The sequence below is a fragment of the Acanthaster planci genome, linkage group LG14 (assembly GCF_054643075.1).
Source record: "Acanthaster planci isolate LZ-2023a linkage group LG14, COTS_SCS, whole genome shotgun sequence".
In the NCBI taxonomy this organism is placed as follows: Eukaryota; Metazoa; Echinodermata; class Asteroidea; order Valvatida; family Acanthasteridae; genus Acanthaster; species Acanthaster planci.
The window spans coordinates 13,631,370-13,644,583 of NC_141790.1; the positions used below are offsets into that span (position 1 = coordinate 13,631,370).

Consider the following 13,214-nt stretch of genomic DNA (forward strand, 5'->3'; position numbering starts at 1 on the left):
GCGATGTATCCACTCAAGTACATGTATGTGGCAACTGACCAGTTCTGTTCGGATGTCTGGGATTCATGCTCCCGAGTATATAAATTACCAATTATAATTTACCAAGATAACTTGGTAACTTATCATTACTGTCACACCATGTGATAGTAATATATAATTCGGTATTATTCGTGTTCTTCACTTTTCATATTCTCGTTTTATTTAACAGAAGATCCTGATACGTGACGATCAGTCCTACCAGCGTGACGCAGTGAGGAGCTTAGCCGTGCAACACCGCTCAGCGCCCGTACCAAAACATCGGCCAAACACGCTCATTCACACAGTACGGTATCTGCACAATAAAGCTCCAGCAGTCGTCACAATATTTACATGGAACTTATGCATTTACACCTGTCTTTTCATGTAATTATAAGAACTGACTTCGGAAAGTGGTTTGATGACACACAGGAACTCATTAATTCCATATCGATTGCTTGATTTCCGTGATGAAAATAGCATGTGGAGTAGCTGGAGGCCGTTCCATATATTATAAACAATCTAGGGTATTGAAGTTGTTTAATTTCTTCTAAACTCAGAGTTACTCAGCTACGTAAATACATGCAATACTTAGAAAACACCACTTGAAAAAGATTTCTGTGTATGAAATAATTCCTTTAGTTTATGGTATTTTTTCTGCAATGCCTGTTCTGGTGTATATGAGGGTATATAATACCAAACATTTTCAGTATGTTTCAGTGATAGACAATGGAGCTAGATGCGAGTTGTATTTTATAACCAAGCTTCAAAACTATTCTGAATACAGCAATGATCAGATGTGAAGTGCAAACTCCAATATGCACAACTTAAAACAGTTGTCAGTTCCTTATAAGGTCTCATTTCCTTTCTGGATAGAAAGAGACTTGAAAACTGATGTGTATTTCATTAACCAGTACAGTGTTGATGACATTGTTTTCGAAAGTCATCTCAAATAATCATTTTATACCTAGGCATGTAAGAATGTAAGATAACTGTTCATCGAACTGATGCCTCTCACACGTTGGTTTTTTTTTTCTTACTGAGTTTGTAGCTTTTCTGTTTAGGATATTGTGGGCAGTTTTGTAAATAAATACATTGAGGTAGGAGGATTAAATTCTCTGTTCTAAGCTGTACAGTAGCGGTCTCTGTTCATAATTATGCTACTGTCGCAATGCTGCTTTCAGTGTACATGTGGGAAGATTCCTAAAATATGAACCGTCATAAAATTAATGATGCATAGAGAGCCGACGGCCTGTCTGTGTGTTGAGAGGTGATATCTTCATCTGAGCTTGTCATCATCTGTGAAGCACGAGTCCTTGACTCGTTAGCCATCGACGGGTTTACACGACAGGTTTAATCGCTGCTGATTATCTGCTACTGCATGCTACACATCGATGTCTTCATAATACCCTCAATTAAGTCTGGTTTTCTCATTAAGAACGTAGAGAATATCTAAGAGTTTATGCAAATGAGCTACTTATGGAATGGGGAACCACTGTTCTCTTCAAGGTGCGTGGTAAAAAAGTTTAACTTCCCTCACGTAAGTTGTGATCCACAGTCCAAAACCATATGTGTAATACAAAGCAAACATAAAGAGAATACAAATTGTTTTCACTATTGTAGAGTATAAAAAAAAACGGTCTCTACAATGATTAATATTCTAATACATCATAACTGGTGTTCCAGTTGGTGTGGCAAAATTCAAAATTTTTGTAACTAAGCTATAATACTACCAATTGATAGTGGGGTAATTAATCGCATTACTAGCCTCCAAAAAAATTCGCGGATGAATTTATAGACCAGCATTGTGATCAACAGTAGTCTGAGCATCTGGAAAATTGTTTTGATCAGAGCGAGTCGACACTGGCTTCCTGTGAACTAAGTTCTCAGTTGTTGAATGCGAGCCATCTGGAGTTTATAAACAGATTGGAATGTGAATCATTCCATTCAGGTTGGTACATTCAGAAAGTGAATGTTGTTTAATAGAGGCCACTGTCGTCACTCTCTGAAAACAAGGGATACAGTAATCTGTTTTTCTCTGTCGTATTCATTTCAAATCTTCATCAATTCAAAGAAAGCAAAAAGATATCTGTCATAGGCAGGCCACTGGCAAATGTTCTGTTGATTTCGTCTGGTGAAAATTCGAGTAGGGTCAAATCTGCTTATATCAACTTCAATTTACCACTTCCATTTCATGAAACAAGTACAATCACAATGGATGAATAGTGTCATTTTGTCATTAAATTTAAGTGAATAGTAAAGAAAATTTTAGGAAATTATTAATTTTATCAACACGTCCTGAAACCTGCAGATATAAATGATGGATGCCTTTTCCTGGTACAACCGCGCGGTCCATCGCCTCAAGATTGTCTAGCCCGTCCCTGCATCCTAATGACATACAAAGTGAATAATAAATTAAACGTTTGCTCGAGTAAATGTTTCACGTGTAAGAACCAAGGAAATGAGTTATGCGTCAATCTACATCTAAGAGCAGTAGCTGCTTCACATTGGTTAATTGTATTTTCACCGTAATTTCGGAAGCTCTCAAAAAATTACTTCTATGGTAATTTAAATCTAGACAGAAAACTTAAAATCTTCAGTTTTATGATAAAGTATTTTTAGGTAAACAAAAGGGTGACACTGAAGCATACGCATGAACATGAAAATCACAGTCTGCATTTTACAAGGGGAACAAAAAATATACACAGTTATTGTGACTATCGAACCCAGTGCTATAGATTTCTTTCATAAATATGTCTTTATTCTAGAAAAATAATTTGCTATAAAAAAGTCAAATATTGTTTACATTTAGCATAATTAGTCAACCTAAATGAATCGCATGTATAAAATAAACGTGGACTAAAAATCTTTAACCACTTCCGACCTCCAAGGCTTTCAAAGCAAACAAGCGATGCCTCGTAGTTGAAGATCATTGACCGTGCATCGGTCTATATTTGTCTACCGTGGATCGGGCTGATCGTTTACCCCGCATAGAAGGAATGCGCGCGGCGCGGTATGTGCAGCTGCCGGACCCTTCTCTAAGGTTCGTGACAGACCGTGGCTAGCCAGAATGACCCGGACGGGCTTTACTTTGATGGATTTATGCCAATCGATAAAAATTGAATTTCATCTTCTGCTTACTTGAGTCGCCCAACCCGCATAATGAGCTAAATGGAATCTGTGTAATGCTCGTAGGTAGTTTCAAGCATGCAATTAAGAAAATGGCGTGGAAAGGAACAGATGACAACCAGAAGGACAAAGTTATCAACCATGTAGCTTTTTCTTCTTTTTGATTTGGGATTCGACACATTTTCACCGAATCTAATTTAAGAAATACTTTAAACTATTTATTGGGGAAGAAAATAGAACGGCTTTCGCAAAACTATAACCTTAATCACCCCCAAAATATAAAGATGTCGAAAGATAACTGATTGAAATTTATTTTTTCGAATAATGCTTTCAGATTTCAACTAACGGTTATACTGTAATTATATGTATGATCTCGCCCACTATAAACATACGGAGCTCAATTTCAGAAATTTGTCTGCTTTTGTCACAAAGTCCAAAACCCGCAGGGAATAATTTCAATTCTTCAAATGAGATGCATGTTAGAGACACGGAGCAGTCTACTGGTTCAGTGACGCGCACGTATCTCATTACGGTAATTGGCTTATGGGCCTACTTGTACCAGTAACTCGATGCACTAATGACCATTAAAATCCGTCCAGACTAATGAAAACTTATGGATTTAGGAAGCTCTGTAGCAGGACGAATTTGTTCCCGTGATCAATTTGAATCGCTGCAATAACTACTTGTCAGTCTTCAAGCTTAAGTGCGCATGCGTGAACGTTTGGATGCAAGCAGGTCAGGAGAACAATATGAGCATGTGTCGTGTGCTCTGATAATTCGATACAACTTGAAGATCTGTCCATTTAGAGGAATTTTGAAGCAGGAGGAATTACTATCAGACAATTGACGAATTAAATGAGCTTCAGGGTTCGTTCTCTAGCTTTAGATTATTTTGGATTCTGTTTTATGTTTTGAACTATTATACAAGGCAATCCAAATGTTGCATTCAACTCAAAATTTCATCCGTATGTGTTTTTTGTGGAACTCTGTGGCGGGATTGAGCCGTGCCCTGAATGAGTAGGTGGAAAGATCCTGTTATTCCTGGCCTAAACCACGGTATAACTTCCGTGGTTGAATACTGGGCAGATCATCAACCTATATCTAGGGATATCCTTCACACTGACGTTTGGATTCTGAATAACAATCTGAAGGAAATCCGGGATGATGACCTGGTGGGCAAAAGCTACTGGCATGTTTCACGACCTGAAAGATGGCGGTTACTTCACGACCACAAGCTACTTTCAACCAGATTTCTTTTTAACCACCAGCATTGAGGGCGCCCTGCAACTTTAACAGGCCCCCTCGTACGCGTACTTTGAAACATGTTTATCCTGAGTTGCGTTTCCAAAGAAAGGCGGTGGGTCACGGTGAACGCATCGGGAAAGAGAGCCACCTGTATGTTTGAAAGAGAAAAGTTATTGAGTGAAATTTTCAACTTCAAAGGGTCAACCGTCGACTTTCTTGATGCGTGTACTGATAATTTTGGGATTTTGAGGCTAGATATGTTCAGCAGATAAATTACTCAAGAAATTTTTTTTACTAGAATAAGGATGACATACACTTTATGGATTTTGTTTTCAGGTAGGTGGATATGATTTTTTCTGAAGTAACAGCCATTTTGCTAATGTAGAAGAGCCCTCCTTTCAACTTCAAAAACACGAAAACACTGCAGAATACGTGACAACGATAGCCGCTAGTCTCACACCCACTTTAAGCTGGTCACTGGGACAAACATGACTAATAAATCACAACAAAATCTAGCGTAGTGCAGTGCGCCCTCTATTGAGTGACTCGTTCACGCCTCGCGTCGTATCGTACACATGCACGCTGTCATCATGCCATGGATGCCCGCGCCCCTGGAGCCTGTCAAGTGCCTTGCTTCGAGCGGCCGAACCTAATGCTTGCATTTTTGTGCATCTTTCTCCATGCTGAGATCCACTTATGCTGCAGGTATGTGATCTGAACCTCTACCCCGAAAATCCTTGTAGCAATTTCTTTTAAAATGTAGCGTTAGAAGTTGGTCTGGAGTAATTCCTCCATGCATAGAGCGAGGTCTCTCTCCTTGCACTTAATTATTTGGATAATGGAGAAATCAACCTTCCTCCATGAATTAACGCAGTACAATCAATACGCCTAAAGTTACACGTAAATTGTAATTTTTATTGTGAAATTTCACAGAGATGGCATCCAACAGAATAGAGATCGACTGCAGAGATCACCAGGTGACTGCAGAGATCACCAGGTGACTGCAGAGATCACCAGGTGACTGCAGAGATCCCCAGGTGACTGCAGAGATCACCAGGTGACTGCAGAGATCACCAGGTGACTGAAGACGAGAGGCAGAGGAGCAAGAGTCATTCTTTGAGATGTATGTCTGGGAGATTGTAGGTCAACTCGCCCCCTGGCCGACTCGCCCCTTACCAGCTCGCCCCTTACCAACTCGCCCCCTAGCCGACTCGCCCCTTACCAACATGCCCCCTAGCCAACTCGCCCCCTGACCGACTCGCCCCCTGACGGACTCGCCTCCTGACTGACTCGCCCCCTAAGTTTGCCAAGCACGTATGGCCGGCCTATTCACCATTTTAAAAAAAATACAATCAGTCAGAGATGGAATCGGTGATTGCTGCCCTTAAAAATAGGTTGTGGGGTTTGCAGCTGGCACTTAAAGTTGAGTTTGTTAAAAGCTTGGTGGATATTCCCTTTGTGTGAAATTGGGGTAACAATATTTTTTTTTTATATTGGTAAAACTAATTCAGTATTATCGTGTGTATGGGCCATGGCGCATTGCGTTTCCTGAGTATTGTCTATGGGATTTCGTGCGCCACAACACCAACACCCTACCATATTAATTAACTTTGCGAACTATTTCAGATAAAAAAATGGTACATATTAGGCATAATGCCCGGCGACGCAAACCTACGGAAGTGTTAAGGAGACATGATTTATGACAAAGGGTGTAACGGTCGCTACACACTTTCAGGTTCCAATAACTTCACAGGATGCATTTATTAGTTCACAATTAACACTAAATACTGATTTATTCAGCGAGTACAGTCATCAAGGATCACATTGTTGATCGGCCATATTGAATTATATCCCAGCATACACTGTCGGTGTCATGACGTCAGGGAAAAACAGTCATGTCATCTGGGGCCCGTTACTTGTAAACAAATTAAGAGCACTCTCAGAGATATTCAATTCCAAAAAAGGAATAAAAATTTCGCAAATAAAAAAAATTAATAATGGGGCGTTAAAAATTGACATTAGTGTACAATGTACCACTATGACTTTATACATCACACAAAAAGCGTATATCCAAGAACCTAAATCAATTTTCGCAGTATATGTGAGGTCCAAGTCGAGTGAATTAGCAAAAGAACACTATAACCAACTAACTGGATATCGGGTCACTTCAAGAAGATACAGTCACATACCCAAATATTAATGGGACGGAGGGTTCGAAGTTGTTGCTCCTGAGGGTATGTTGGATGTACAAATAACCTAATCAGACAGTGGACATAGGAAGCGTTTGAATAAATAAGTGATTAGTGGTGATGTCCAAATATGCATCACCGTCCGTGAGTCGTTCGTGTCGCTTCATTGGTTAGAACCATTTTTTTTTTTTTAATACATTGGGCCGGCCATATTTGCTTGACGTTCCGAGGGGGCGAGTCGGTCAGGGGGTGAGTCGGTCAGGGGGCGAGTCGGCCAGGAGGCGAGTTGGTAAGAGGCGAGTCAGGGGGCGAGTTGACCTGACACTGTCTGGGAACAATCAATTTTGACACAAAGTGGGATGGTAGGCCCTAACCAGATAACTTTCTTGTAAACTGTTGGTAGGCCTAAACATATATTTACAGTTTGGTATTGGTAGTTATGAGGCGGCACGGATATCCAGGACTCTCGCAAAATGGCGAGTAGTCGGTAGTAACCGATGAAAACCACAACCATGGCGACGCACATGTGCACCAGTCAGTCAGAGGATTGTATAACACAATCATTTCTTTGATTTCGTTGCAGTTATTTTCATCGGTTGCTACTCGCGAAATCCCCAGATATCCGCACCACCCCATAGAGTCATTTCACTTTCCACTGTACTTTGAGACATGCAGATATTTCATTGAACATCTCAAAATATATTTATGAATCATGAAGGCCAAAAGTGATATCCCCGTAAAGGCAAAAAACTGTATTGCAAAATGTGTACCGATGGTTTGGGAGACTTGAAAACCTTATGATAAAGTTATTGGTCAGGTTCTAAGTTTGAAAAATCTGCGGATAATCAGCAGATGCATTAATAAAGTTTGTTATTTATTCCCTTCAAAAGGGGACTATTTTTTCTTTTGCTCCCCTTTCTTAATCATGATCTAGAGTTCCGAAGTGTGACGTCACTGTGAACTAGAAAGTGCACGGCAAACAAATAGAGTACACCTGTATGTTGGTTCACACACTGGCTCTAGCACTAATGCCTTCTAATTGACAGTCCTTCAGTAGAAACTCACCACATAGGCAAGCAAGTTTATGAGCATTGAATGGGGAGCATTCTGAGTGCACACTACAGATTTAGTCTGAAATGTCTGGGCATTTGGAAAACTCTGTACCAGTCTGTTTTTCTTTCAACAGTGAGGGTGCTCTTCAACTCAGGACTGACAGGCTTTTAAAATAAAGTTAGTTGAAGGATGTCATAGTGATAATATTCATGACAGAAGGGGTGCATTGTTTTTTTGTAGGAGGAGATCGAAGCAAGAGAAGATCACGGCGTATGGAGTGGCTGACGTGGGCAGCATCGCTGGAGAGAGCAGAACCAGAGTATGTTCTTCTTTAGCATGAGGTTATACAACGACTAGCTCAATTGACAGACTCAACTTTATCCCAAGTTTACTCATTTCTCCCCTACTTTCAATTTGCTCCTTTATCATACTTTTTCAGTAGAAAATTTCTTAGATCATTCAAAATCCAACAGATTTGTGGAATATGTAGTAGGAATGAGGAAGGTAGAGTCCGTCCCAGCCACTTTGATGGTATCTGAGAGAATGTACCATTTTTGTTGGGGGGGGAGGTTGGTGAGCAATCAGGAAGCTTCTAAGTTGTTGTTGTGTCTTGTTACATGAGTAAACTTTGATCATGATTTTGTCTTGATCCTCAGCTCTGACGAATGCACCAACACAGAGGATAGAGATGACTTTAGACTTTAACAGTGGCACCAGCAGTGAAGGTAGATATCATGCTCAAGAGACTGTAAAATGGGTTTAGATTTTAAAAGAAGTTCAACAGTTACATATTAAACCTGCCTTCTGACTTTCCAGTATCCAACAACTTGGACAATTCAGTGTGATTGCCCTTACTCGTGGGAAATTTCTTTATTTCAGAGGAGAAAAGGAGACTAAATAAGTAAAAAACAAGCAAAGCTCAGAAAAGAGAGGAAAAGATGGAAGAAATGAGGGAACTGGAAATGTATCCTTCTTTTGTTTCGAATTTAATTTCTGTAGTTGAAGTGATCTGTAAGGCTGACTCTGACAGTAATCAGGAACAGATAAAGTTGATGGAGAAAATAAGAGCTGTCACTTGTCAAGAATTTTATTATCAGTTTGAAAATCAGTTTTGCTCATACCGTTGGTCATGGCATTTTCTATCATCATAGATTATATGAAGTGCTTACAGAAGAGCCAACTTCCAAAAATCCCAACTCACCCAAGCAAATGTAGTTGTGATGACAAACTCTCTCAGTTACTCTGGTTATGTGGCAATCCAAATATTACAGGGACAGATAAATGTATCCACTGCTCAGTCCAATTTCCCTAACATGAGGAATTCTTTCCATAACATGGAGGCCTCCCTACCATATTTTCAATGAGCAAAGCATTACTGTATGTCAGATTCATCTAAATGACAGGCTGTTTGGAATGAAATAAGGTGTAAAAATGAGGACCATAAAGGAATCCTGTAAGTTTTTTTCAGAAATGTCTCAGGTTTCTGCTGCAGGTAATTCTTCTGTGTTAAATTTCATCCTCAGATCTACAGCACCTAGGAGAAGTGCGCCCTCACATCCTTCAGTGAGGAGAGGAAAGGGTGCGTGAAATCTTACCGGACCTCTGAGAGATGATTCACAACAAAGTCAAGGAAAGGAAGTAATCCTCTATCACTGAGAAGGGTCAGATTCCAAGGTGGTATGAGGGATTGTCACCAAAAACTTAAGCAGTGATTCACAAAGGCAAGGAATAGAGTTAATCTGATTAGATGCAGTTACTTGCTTCAGCCTTAGTAATTGAGCAAGTCTGTGCATTTGTATTTTGGCATACTAGGGGCGGTTCTTTAGCCAGGTTTGGAGGGGAGCTAAACCCTTGGCACATGACATCACCTTTTAATTTTTGCTGCTGCTCTTTGGGGGGGGGGCAGGCTTCCCCATAGAACCACACCTGTACACTTCCATCAACATTATTCATATTAGGTAAATTAAATATAATTTTTTTAGTTTACTTTTCAACAAAGACCACTGCTTCTCTTAAATTTGAATTCCATACACTTTCTTCCTGATACCTTTATTGTCATATCAAAGCATAGTTCTTGCATCTCAGTTACCATTTAATGCCACGATGTTTGACTTCAGAAACTGTTTTGATAAATTTGCACGATAGAAATGCCAATTCTCGAGACCATAAATGATAAGACTCCCACAAACATTTCTAATAGACCTCTGACTGAGAACGCCACACTTTGCTCTGTGGACATGGGCTCCCACTGGCTCCATAGGAAAGTGCACATATAAATAAAGTGTGACATCATCAGTACATAGGTCCATTACAAGGGGCCAACAAAACATGCCAAAGCTACAAAAACTGTCACTGTGAGAGACAATATTTTAGGCCCTATAAATTGATCACAAAATGCACCAGAACCCTGGCTTTACTGTGGTACTAGTTGTAAGTTAGTTGTGAGTTTATTCCTTTCTACTTGACTGCATAATGATTACTTAAACGTTGGTGATGTAAAGTTTTGTACATGTGTAAACTATTGTAAATTTGGTTAGGGCTCCCTGTATATTGCATGTTCTGACAAACTGAATGGTGTATTGTTCATTTTACATCTCCAATTCTCACTGAAAGCATCCAGGATACCAGTCCTGTACTTGAAAGCATCCAGGATACCAGTTCTGTACTTGAAAGCATCCAGGATACCAGTCCTGTACTTGAAAGCATCCAGGATACCAGTCCTGTACTTGAAAGCATCCAGGATACCAGTCCTGTACTTGAAAGCATCCAGGATACCAGTTCTGTACTTGAAAGCATCCAGGAAACCAGTCCTGTACACCCAGTGGCCATTCCAAACCTCACTTTAACCAGTTTTTACCTCATCCCTTGGACAGAGGTCTAAGTTCCTTTGTTTTCAGTTGCATTGGAAAAAGTCTTTTACTTTAAAATTATCACGAAATCTTGAAATCAGACATTTGTGTTTGATAAGAGTGGCTTGCTCAATTCCCGTACATATTGGTAACAGTCTCTGTGTAATAATAATGCAGCCATTTGGATTACAATTGAAATAAACATTTATTAAATATCAATCAAAAGAACTTTGATGTAAATTCTATTTGTGAAACTGTAGTACATTGTATTGATGCACTTAGCACTTCCCTAATCTCAACCCGTTTAGACCGCCCGATTTGAATTTGTTTCCCAATTCTTCAAATTTTGCATGTCTGACCGGTCCCAAGCTGTGCCACTTTCAATCATTCAAAATCCTCAACTTCACTCCAGTCTCATCTCTCATCCTTCTGAAATCAACCCATCATCAATCTGAAAGATAAGAAGCTTTGCCATTCAATTCCAAGGGACCCTCAAAGCCCTGTCTTCTGCTGATAGTCTTAAGCCCTCAACCATCCTTTCATTACCCTTCTTGTCAGCTCTCAGACTTCTAGTCTCAGATGTGACTACAAGGGGTACCCTCAGCCATCTCCAGTACAGACTCGGACTGAAAAAGTTTCTAAGTCCAAACAATGGAAGGTTTAAGATTTAGAAACGAGCACATTTTATCAAGAAAGTGCCGTGGCATAGCGGTTAAGGACACTAACTGCTATGCACAAGGACCTGGGTTCAATCCCAGGTGGGCATGCACAATTTTGTTAAAAAACTTAGTTAAAAAAAAAAAAAAAAAAAAAAACTTCCTTTTCCAGGGACCCCGGCTGGAATTGAACCGGGGTCCCCTGGCCTGGCAGTCAGCAAGCTAGACCACCAGGCCACAGGCCTCTTGATAAATTTGTGCTCGGAACTTATATTTAAAGCTTAGATTGTGCAATTTCAAAAAGTCAAAGGGCACAATAAATATGCACGTATTTAAATTAAGGCAGAAAATTCAAATATGCAAATCACCAGAAAATTAACAAAAAGGACTGCACAAAGAAATTGATTGCTTAAATAAATATTTTAAAGGTCTAACGTATTTCGGTTATAAATTGTCGAGTCAAACAGAGGGAAACTCCCAAGAAATTCCGAACCAAAGGTAACATTTATTTTTTTTCTAAAAATAATCATCAAAAATTGTTTTAAGAAAATGAAGCCTATGGGTATAACACTTTTAGCACTGCATACTCAGTTAAATTTAACATTAAATCCTGTTTACATGTATGCAAACCTTTTTATACTAAATTCTTCCAAATACATGTATTCATTATTTTATCATGAAACTGCCACAAAAATTAATTCTACTAGTAAAAAATACATAAGTTGAAGATACTTCAGGAATCCAATTTTCATGTCCTCTTTTTCAATCAGAGACACGTCTGAGGAAGTTTGTTACAGACCAGACACTTGTTCTAGTTCTCACCTTACATTATTACAATAACTGCTTATTTGGAACAGAAAATTCAGTCACTTTGAAGACCAAAGTTAAGCACAAGATTTTAAAGTTCTAGAAAAAATGGGGAGCAGTAAACAAGACAAGCTTTAATTAAATTTTGTCCACTTTCCTTGAGGATTAAAAAAGTACAATTCGATATATTCCTGCTCACACTGCTGAAGTGAAGGGAAAGTCAGTGTGATATATTTATGTAATATTTAACAATATGACACAGATAGTTTGGAATTACAACTCCAATACAGACAATTCACAATAGTGCACCTCCAAGAGTTTGCAATGCGTTGATCAACCACGACAAGCGATATCTGTCGATCCTCTTCATACGCACACTGGGTCAACAGATTTCGTGAATCGTGATTGGCTAATGCATTGCAAACTGTTGGAGGCGCACTATTAAATATTTGGTGTACAGCAATACATGTAGTCTATCTAATGCACAGAATGCAACGCAACGATCATGGCACTTTTTCGCTCAGTTATGACATTTGGAAACTGCAACTTAAAAATAAGCTAATTTCTTTTTCTTCAAACCAAAATCATAATTTGTGTCATCTGTCAATACAAACATCTATTCCCTGCTCCATACAAATAGCCGAAGATCTCATTAGTAAACCTTTGATTGCAAATCTAGTTTTGTAGCACCTTGTTTGTACTGGCCATTGCGAAAGGAACAGTCTCCAAATAGTTGACATGAACCATTTCTTTTGCCTACATGGAAGAGAAAAATAACAAACAGTGTCTTCCGGACATTAAATTACGTAAAATTATTCATTTTGCAAAACTGAACCACATCAATTTGGATTGGCTCGGTCAAGATAAGTGATTTTGTGGGAAAGGTCTTGAAGAAGATTACATAACAACCACTTTGGTTCAAAGTTTGTATTCAGGAACCTTCTCCTTCTTACACTTGGCTAGGAACTGAATGCAAAACATTTCATTGACACATAGGAAAAAAATCACAAATTACTTGTCATACAAATGTAATATCAAAGGGAAAAAGTTCCAAATCCAGATATCATTTGACAACCTGCCTGTGACAAGTCCAATGAGACTGGTCTGAAAAGTTGAAAGTGTTTTACTAAGTAAATGCTTCACTAACAGGGTGACTGAATATTTTCCCTGTTAAATTTAAGATTTTAGAAAATACTATCACTTTCAGAGTTTCTGGTCACTAGTACACCTCTGCCAGGGAAAATTAGTGCTGTCCCAACATGGAACTCTAA

The 13,214-nt window shown here is 39.2% G+C and overlaps 2 protein-coding genes across 12 annotated transcripts in view; both read left to right on the top strand.

The window, feature by feature from the left end:
* The window catches only part of LOC110981659 (uncharacterized), a 71,811-nt gene extending 70,663 nt beyond the window's left edge, over nt 1–1,148 (top strand). For all 9 annotated transcript variants that reach the window (XM_087145586.1, XM_087145591.1, XM_087145589.1 and 6 more), the window contains one exon: nt 209–1,148. In XM_087145586.1, coding sequence (XP_087001712.1) covers nt 209–225 — 17 coding nt within the window. In that variant the 3' untranslated portion in view covers nt 226–1,148. The remainder of the gene's footprint in view (nt 1–208) is intronic.
* Nucleotides 1,149–1,289: 141 nt separating this feature from the next.
* Nucleotides 1,290–10,708, top strand: LOC110981763 (uncharacterized). 3 transcript variants are annotated; one of them, XM_087145593.1, is made up of 6 exons: nt 1,290–5,094; nt 5,323–5,366; nt 5,447–5,528; nt 7,872–7,950; nt 8,288–8,356; nt 9,155–10,708. In XM_087145593.1, exons 1-5 carry the CDS (start codon nt 4,985–4,987, stop codon nt 8,291–8,293), a joined length of 321 nt encoding a protein of 106 aa, XP_087001719.1. In that variant the 5' UTR covers nt 1,290–4,984; the 3' UTR covers nt 8,294–8,356; nt 9,155–10,708. The 3 variants fall into 3 exon arrangements, 2 of the variants coding, with proteins under 2 accessions (XP_087001719.1, XP_087001720.1); XM_087145594.1 differs by having other exon boundaries at nt 5,467–5,528; XR_015427640.1 differs by having other exon boundaries at nt 4,990–5,094; nt 5,323–5,386; nt 5,427–5,512.
* Nucleotides 10,709–13,214: the final 2,506 nt, after the last annotated feature.

Bases quoted from the DNA above. Each gene is read 5' to 3' on its own strand.
- LOC110981763 (XM_087145593.1), top strand. From the start codon at position 4,985: ATGGATGCCCGCGCCCCTGGAGCCTGTCAAGTGCCTTGCTTCGAGCGG. The intron at 5,367-5,446 runs GTGACTGCAGAG...AGAGATCACCAG, and splicing joins TCGACTGCAGAGATCACCAG to GTGACTGCAGAGATCACCAG. The intron at 5,529-7,871 runs GTAGGTCAACTC...GTTTTTTTGTAG, and splicing joins AGATGTATGTCTGGGAGATT to GAGGAGATCGAAGCAAGAGA.